This window comes from Callithrix jacchus, chromosome 17, assembly GCF_049354715.1.
Source record: "Callithrix jacchus isolate 240 chromosome 17, calJac240_pri, whole genome shotgun sequence".
Lineage (NCBI taxonomy): Eukaryota > Metazoa > Chordata > Mammalia > Primates > Cebidae > Callithrix > Callithrix jacchus.
The window spans coordinates 34,588,668-34,597,414 of record NC_133518.1 but is presented as its reverse complement, the minus strand read 5'-3'; the positions used below and the strand labels follow the sequence as shown (position 1 = coordinate 34,597,414).

The following is an 8,747-nucleotide window of genomic DNA, read 5'->3' as shown; positions in this document are numbered from 1 at the left end:
TTAAAAATTATTCAGTTCCCTTAAATAAGTCTAGCTGCCTTGAAATATGATATTGATAGATAGATAGATGATAGATAGAGATATGTTTTCAACTTGGGAATATTTTCATTTTTAATAATTTTTAAAAGAAGCAATGTGAATTTCTTATAAATCAAAGAAAATGTAAATCAAATTAAGCTACTGAAGTGAGTCTCAATCATTTTAGAGGTTTATTTTGCCAAGATTGTGGATGTGCCTGGAGAAAAGGAGCACAAAACCACAAAAAACATCTGCGACCCATTCTTTTTCCAAATAAGGTGTGAGATTTCAATATTTATTTATTTATTTGAGACGAAGTCTGACTGTGTCACCCAGGCTGGATCCACTGGCCTCAGCCTCCCAAAGTGCTGGAATTACAGGCATGAGCCAGTGCATCAGGCCTGAGATTTCAATATTTAAAGAGGAAAGAGCAAATAGTAGGAAAGAAGGAAGGAAAAAAAGAGGGAGAAAAAAAAGGAAGGAATGAAAGGACCAAACAATTGTATATTTTGAGTCTTTGATCAGCATTCACTGAATCCACATTTTACATGGGAAAGGAGGGGATAGAGGAAGTCAGTTATGCATTCATCTCATGCTGATGGATCTGCATTTTTACATGTGATAAACAGAGAGTAGAGGAAGCAGTCAAATATGCGTCTGTCTCAGGTGAGCAGAGGGATGACTTTTCCCTATGCCTGTGATGAGAAGCTGTTAATTTACATTGTCAGGGTGACATTCAATGAAGCTGTTTTAGGGTAAAGATCTTGGGACCCAAAAAGAATTTCCTTCTGATGGCCCAGCGTACACCTGTAATCCCAGCACTGTGGGAGGCTGAGGTGTGCGGATCATGAGGTCAGAAGTTCGAGACCAGCCTGGCCGATACAGTGAAACCCTGTCTCTACTGATAATACAAAAATTAGCTGGGTGTGGTGATGGGCACCTGTAGTCCCAGCTACTTGGGAGGCTGAGGCAGATTCGCTTGAAGCCGGGAGGCAAAGGTTGCAGTGTGTCGAGATTGCGCCACTGCACTCCAGCCTGGGTGACAGAGCAAGACTCCATCTCAAAAAAAAAAAGAAAAAAGAATTTCCTTTTGAGTAAATTTTGAGGGAAGTATGTAGCCTTTTCTTTTTGTAGCTATCTAATTAGGAACAAAATAGAAAGCCGTTTTGTGTGACTTAGTTCTCAAGCTTGACTTTTTCCTTCGGCATAATGAGTTTGTAGTCCTAAGATTTTTATTTTTCTTTCACACTCTTATTACATATCATAAATTATTATTTGGCAAAGTAAATATAATCCAAATAGGCCAGGCGTCGTGGCTCACGCCTGTATTCCCAGCGTTTTGGGAGGCCGAGGTGGGTGGATCACTTGAGGCCAGCAGTTCGAGACCAGCTTGGCAAACATGGTGAAACCTCCCTCTTTAAAAAAAAAATTCAAATAACATTCTGGTATTAGACATGAAGCCACATGATGAAAGACGTTGTCCCATTATCCTGCTAATCTCAACCAATCAAGGCCTTGTTCAGTATCTGCTATAGGCTCAGCACCCCAAAAGTGGTTTTTAAAGATGTACCAAAACAGATTTCAGTTAGCGCTTTGTTGGGATGTGTCCTTATATGCAAATTTTTAGCGCTATTCTCATACATTTTAGCTTAATTATTCTACTATCTATCTCACTTGATAGAAACTAAAAGTTTACTTATCAATGAAAAGGATGAGGCTAAAGGCAAAAATGAAAAAAGAAAAAGAGAAGAACTTTAATGTAGATTAAATTCCTTCCTAGATGTGAATCTAGGAAGCTCTTTTTCACAAAGATAGCAGTGGGAAATGGCAAGAGTGAAAATAAAAAATAAAACGGAATCCTCAGTATTAACAAAATTCCTAGAAAGAAGGCTAACTAAAATCAGGAAAAGAAAGAAAGAGAAGTTAATGGTTTAACAGCAGGAACTAGGTCCCCAAGTCCCAGTAGCTCAGCCTCCCTGGAATACTCTATTCCTCCTCTTACTCCTTTCCCTCTTGTATTTCCCCAGGTAGCTCTTAGCAGGGAAACAATATAATTTGACACTAAGTCTTGAATGGTGGGTAGGCCTAATTCCTCTTATTATACACTAGCACCAAATTTGGAATTCAATGTAAGGCGTGTCCCCTGAAACTACATTTCACCCTCTCCCAAAGAACAGAGAGTTGAGAAGTAAGTCTCAGGAAGTGCAGGAGCTACAGAGTTCTGGCACCCTTCTATGTCTGGAGGTCCTCCACCTTCAACTCTCAACTTTGCTTTCTGTTCTGAAGCAACCCTATCATTGAACCGGCTGAGGTGGTAGGATCACTTGAGCTCAGGAAGTCAAAGCTGCAGTGGGCTGACATTGGGCCACTGCACTCCAGTCTGGGTGCCACAGCAAATCCCTGTCTCAAAATAATAATAATGATAATAGTGATGATGATAAAAGGCATTCTTGTGTTATTAGGCTGGGTGCAGTGGCTCATCTGTAATCTCAGCACTTTGGGAGGCCATGTTAGGAGGATTGCTTGCACCCAGGAGTTCAAGACCAGCCTGGGCAACACAATGATATAGGAGTTAAAAAGGAATTACTTAGGCAAATAATGAGGGTAATGACGTCCTGTAAGGTTTTCCTTTTAATGAAAAGCAGCCCCCAAAACATTTTCTTTTCTAACAAAGAGCGACCTGTAAAATTGAGCTGCAAACATAGACAAACCAACTGGAAGCTTGCATGGGTGAATGTTGGTAGCTGTGCCAATAGAAAAAGGCTCCCTGGGACTGGGCATGTTCAAAATGGTGGCTCCATCTTCCCTTCTCTATGCCAGCCACGTGTACAGTAAGAAGCAGCCAGGCAAAGATCCCATTTACATAATAAGATTAGAGTGGGGCAGCCAGTTTCCCTGTGTATTATGTAAAGGTCACATGATCCAACCAATCAGTAGGCCCTATGTAAATCACACACCGTCTCCTCAAGCCTGTCTATGAAATCCGGTGCCAGAAGTCCCATTTGGGCTTCTCCACTCATGTTTCTCTTTCTTTTGCCTATTAAACCTCTACTCTTTTTTTTTTCTTTCTTTCTTTCTTTTTCTTTTTTTTTTTTTTTTTGAGAGAGTCTCACTCTGTTGCCCAGGCTGGAGTGCAGTGGCCCAATCTTGGCTCACTGTAACCTGTACCTCCTGGGTTTAAGCATTACTGGTTTACATTCTTTTTTTTTAGAGATGCTCAGAATGTGTTCTAAATTGATAAAATAGCATATTCCTTGGTATTTTGGTCATTTTGTATACTTTTTTTTGAATCTGCCCTGTATTAGGGTTCTCTAGAAGGACAGAACTAATAGGATAGATGTATATATGAAGGGGAGCTTATTCAGGAGTACTGACTCACACAATCACAGGGTGAAGTCTCAAACTAGGCCTTTGGCAAGCTGAGGAGCAAGGAAGACAGTCTGAGTCCCAAACCTCAAAAGTTAGGAAGCTGACAGTGCAGCCTTCGGTCTGTGACTGAAGTCCTGAGAGCCCCTGGCAAACCACTGGTGCACATCCAAGAGTCCAAAAGATGAAGAATTTTGAGTCAGATGTTTGAGGGCAGGAAGCATCCGGAACAGGAGAAAGTTGAAAGCTGGAAGACTCAGAAAGTCTGCTGGTTCTACCTTCTGCCTGGTTTATCCTAGTTGTGCTGGCAGCTGATTAGATGGTGCCCACCCAGGTTGAGGGTGGGTCTGCCTCTCCTAGTCCACTGACTCAAATGTTAATCTCCTTTGGCAACACCCTCAAAGATACACCCAGAACAATACTTTGCATCCTTCAATCCAATCAAATTGACACTCAATATTAGCCATCACACTCCCGATCCTTCCACCCACACTCAATATCAGCCTGCTAACTCCTGATCCTTCCACCCAAAAAAACTCAACAAAACAAATGAAAGCATCATCATCTTAATTACATTTATTCATTTATTATATTTGTTATTGTCTTCATTATATCTTGCTTTATACCAGAACTGTGACAGAGGGCAATTAGTTTTAGAGAAAGTGAAGAAAGGTAGGAGGGTTGCTTTAATTTTTCCCAAACCTGGCTGGAGGGAAAATTCACACATCCTTCCAGTTTGTGAAACAGGCGACGGATCTTTATTAAATTGGCCAGCAGAAGAAGGTCATCTCCACTCACGTATTGGAGGATTGGAATCTCCTCAGGGTTTGGTAGCTTTTCAGCAAAGAGAAAGAGAAGGAAAGTCAGTCCAGTTGTGGAACTGGGGTGGTGGGAGGAGCCGAGTCATGGCACTAATGTGGGGTTAGATTCCCTGATGAGGGTCCACTCTAATTCATCTGTAAGCAGGGGTGGTGGTCTTATTCTAATCTGAATGAGAAAAGAACTGAAACCCTGTGAAGACTTGAGATACCAAAGAGAATCTGGATACCTTCAAAAGCTTATAATTTATTCAAGTAAATTAACCAGCACCTACTGAGGGGATCACAAAGATGCCTCAGACACAGTCCCTTGCCTGGAAAGTGCCCAGTGCAGGGGGTAGGACGAGTGCTGGTCTGAAGGCTGGGTGCTCACCAGGAAGGCACTGAGGAGGTCAGTTTTCCAAAGAGAAGTTAGGACTGGGAAAAACTACAACTCTCTTTACTGCTGTTAAATGTACCCTACCTCCAGGAGGCCTTTCCAAATTAACCTCTCCATTACCCCTCTTTGGCCTCTCCTCTCCCCACTCCCTCACAGCTTTTGATGATTCAAAGCTAGTGTCTCCTTGTAGCTGCAGAAACCTGAATGGATTGGCTAGGACAGTCTTACCCAAGGTGTTTTCAGTCTACAGCTTCAGGGCCAGCCTCGGAGGGGCATTTAGCCTCTATGGGGCAGGTTAAATGCAAGCAGAACCCTCTGCAAGCTGAGTGACCACTTACCTGCAAAAGATGCAAAAACTTACAGTTTCATTTCTGCATTTCACTCCTCCTTCCATAGAAAGGAAGGAATCAAGGAAGGAAAGCATGTGAGATGAACAAAGAACAAAGAATAGGCCAGAATCTTTAAATCCAAATCTCACACAGTGACAGAAAACTTTTTACAGATTAAGTGAATGATGGCTCTAATAAGAAAAATTTCTCCCTATGTTGCCCAAGCTGGTGTCAAACTCTTGGGTTCAAGTAATCCTCCTGCTATGGCATCCCAAAGTGTTGGGATTACAGGCATGAGCCACCGTGCCTGGCCTGTGTTAAATTTAATGCCTTCTTATAAATCCAAATGGATATATTGAATTGGAATCAGAGACTTGCAAGTTTTGGGATCATATGAGATCTACCTGGAGATACAAATTAAAGGGCTATCAGCATGTAGATGATATTTAAGAACGTGGGACTCAATGAGATCGTCTGGGGAGAGAGTATACAGAAAAGTCAGCCCGAGGACAAGCTCTAGGTTTCTCCAATATTAGAAAAAGGGGAGGTGAAGAGTAATCAGGCCAGAAAAATGAGAAGAAACCGCCTGTGAGGTACAAGGAAAATCAGGGGAGAGTAGTCTCTTGGAAGCAAGGGAAGAAATGATTCCAGGAGAAGAGATCGTCTGTGTCCACTGCCACTGAGAAGTCATTAAATTGTATAGAAATTAACTATAGTATGTATGAAATATGTAGCAATTTAAAAAATAAAATAGACTGCCAATATTCTTCAAAATGTAGACACCAAAAAATCTTCAATACTCATTAAATGGGAAACAAAATCAAATAGGAACCCCCTACAACAATACAATCTGTATATTATCTAATTTTTATTTTTTAAAAAGATGTATAAAATTGGCCGGGCATTGTGACTGACACCTATAATCACCATACTTTAGGAGGCCCAGGCAGGTGGATCACCTGAAGTTAGGAGTCTTAGACTAGCCTGGCCAACATGGTGAAATCTCATCTCTACTAGAAATACAAAAATTAGCTGAGTGTGGTGGTGCACACCCATACCCCCATGTACTCAAGAGGCTTAGGCACGAGAATCTCTTGAACTCAGGAGGCAGAGGTTGCTGTGAGCTGAGATTGTGCCACTGCACTCCAGGCTGGGCAACAGAGTGAGAGTCCATCTCAATTTAAAAAAAAATGTATAAAATAATTTATAAGTACGTAATAAGAAGAAAGATACACACTAAATTTTGGGTGGTGATTGCTTTGGGGAAGGGAGTTAGAATAGAAAAAGAAATGAAGGGAATCTCATTTTTTAAAAAAAAATTATATTTCCGTATTGTTGAAATCTTTAAATATAAAAATATATTCACAAGTCACTCTTGTAATTAAAAATAAAAACCTAAAGGGTGTTTGTGAGAACAATGAGAAAAGTAAAAAATTTTAATAATGAACTCTTCCTTTTTCATAAAAATAACTCTTTTTTTGATTAAAATTAATTTCTAAGTGAGGAGAGGAAGGGAGGTGGGGGGTGGGGGAAAGAAGTGCGGGGGAAAGAGAGAGGAGAGAGAAGTATTTTTATGTTTTAGGTAAGAGTGTATTTACTATGAATGTAATGTAACCAAAGGAAGCTGTGTTGCAGATTTCTAACCAAGAAAGAAGTTTGTCTGGAGCCTAAACATTTGACTGCAGTTGCCAGACTTACTGAAAGTAACTGTACATTGTAGACCCTCGCTCTGTGCCTGAATCTGAAATATCCCCTTTGTTTGGTGGTCTTGAGATACTCCTTTCTGTGTTGATTACTGAGATTCTATTTCCACACACTGAAAAGTTGAAGGCACCTTTGAAGCTATGTCTTCCTTTAAAAATCGATGAAACAGGACTGGTGTGGTGGTGTGTGCCTGTAGTCCCAGCTACTTGGGAGGCTGAGCCAGGAGAACTGAGACAGGAGAATCGCTTGAATCCAAGAGGTGGAAGTTGCAGTGAGCCGAGATCGCACCACTGCACTCCAGCCTGAACTATAGAGTGAGACTCCATCTCAAAATAAATAAATAATAGATGAAACAGGCCAGGTGTGGTGGCTCACACCTATAATCCCAGCACTTTGGGAGGTCGAGGCAGGTGGATCACTGAGGTCAAGAGTTCGAGACCAGTCTGGCCAACATGGTGAAACCCCCTCTCTACTAAAAATACAAAAATTAGCCAGGTGCGGTGGCAGGCGCCTGTGGTGGCAGGCGCCTCTAGTCCCAGCTACTTGGGAGCCTGAGGCTGAAAGAATTCCTTGAACCCAGGAGGCAGAAGTTGCAGTGAGCCAAAATCACGCCACTGCACTCCAGCCTGGGCGACAGAGCAAGAGTCCGTCTGAAAAAAAAACAACAACAACAAAAAAGAAAATCAATGAAACAAAGGTCCTCAAAGTTTAAGAGCCTTGTTTGAAGTGACACACGATATGTGTTATTTATGTATATAGCTATACATCAATCTCTATTTGTATCCATCTATACATCTATATTATTTTATTTAGTGCCAAGCACCACCCTTAGTACTTTGCATTCTCATCAAATCTTCACAGCAATCTGTAAGGTCGGAATCATTATTCCATTTTATGGATAAGGAACTGAAGTTCAAGTTCGGTCAGGCAAGTGGCAGAGCTGAGGTTTGAAACTACAGAGAATCTGCAACCTGAATTCCATGTTCTTAATCAATGTGCATTATGGCCTGTCACTGAGAGTGTACTCAGGCTGTACCTTGGGAGAGAAGTCAATAGGATAGAGATTCCTTCTTTCAGGAGCTTGCCATCAGTAGGAAAGGCAGCACTGTTCAGCAAGCGCAGGGATGGGGGCAAGTACACAGAAAACCCAGAGAAGGATGTAGTCGAGGCTGACGGGGTGAAGGACTAGGAGATCTGGGAAGTGTCTCCAAGGAGACGAGGCTTATGTTTGGTCTTGAACATGATTCAAACAAGTCTCCTGACCCAGCCCAAGGCTTTCTACCATGGCAGGGAGAAAAATAAACACAATATGAAATCTTTAAACAAAACCCCCAAGTAGCACTACTCAGGCACAAAGCAAACACTCAATAAGTGTTACTTGAATCTAAGTCTGAACTAAAAGGAATTTCAGAGTAAGAAACAATAAGGCTGCCTCAGTTCCACATGAAGCTTTCACTGCATGTTTTTCCATTGAATTCCAAAATTCTAGTGGACAGTAGATTATGCACTATGTAATCTATCAGTAATAAAACTAACAAAAGTTATTTTACTCTTATTATTATTCTAAATGCTTTAAACTGTTTTTTAAAATGTACCTACCTTCACTTTGGTTCCAACACTGATTCTTGCCTGTTGGCCCATTGCTAGAAAAGTTATAGAAATCTTGTCTTGTTCTAGGATTCGGACTCCAATATAACGGTTCAAAGCCAGAAAGACAGGTTTAAATGAAACAAAGGGTGGGGAAGTGATGGAACTTGTCCAATTCCAAGCCCTTATTCTGTTGCCGGCTTGATCTGAATATTGACCTCCCAAGATATTGACGTATACCCTGGGCAGGAAGGAGATTTAAAAATCATAAACAGTAACACTGTAATTAAATACTAGAATTATCCCTGTCACTTGCTAAGGGGAGTAATAGTTTATGCCAGCGAATAGCATGAGTGGTAGAAACGTCAGGTAATCTTAGGAGTGATAATACTATGACTAAATTCTACACTAACTCGAAGTACTGTATCCAATATGAGTCACACTGATAAACTAAAATGGATCCAAAGCACCAAACTGGGATGAAAGAGTCTGGAAGGATGACGAGGGAGCAGGGAAGGTTTAGTCTGAAGAAAGTGAGATACAGAA

The 8,747-nt window shown here is 41.2% G+C and overlaps 1 protein-coding gene across 3 annotated transcripts in view; it reads right to left on the bottom strand.

Annotated features, from left to right (window-relative positions):
• Positions 1-3,173: 3,173 nt before the first annotated feature.
• The window catches only part of ERICH6 (glutamate rich 6), a 35,574-nt gene continuing 30,000 nt past the window's right edge, over positions 3,174-8,747 (bottom strand). Inside the window, exons 13-15 of one of the 3 annotated variants that reach the window (XM_035278284.3) lie at positions 8,214-8,442; positions 4,810-4,919; positions 4,081-4,218 (exon numbers count right to left, since the gene is read on the bottom strand). In XM_035278284.3, coding sequence (XP_035134175.3) covers positions 4,821-4,919; positions 8,214-8,442 — 328 coding nt within the window. In that variant the 3' untranslated portion in view covers positions 4,081-4,218; positions 4,810-4,820. Of the gene's footprint in view, positions 4,219-4,809; positions 4,920-8,213; positions 8,443-8,747 lie in introns of all 3 variants that reach the window. The other 2 variants (XM_035278283.3, XM_035278282.3) reach the window with 2 other exon arrangements.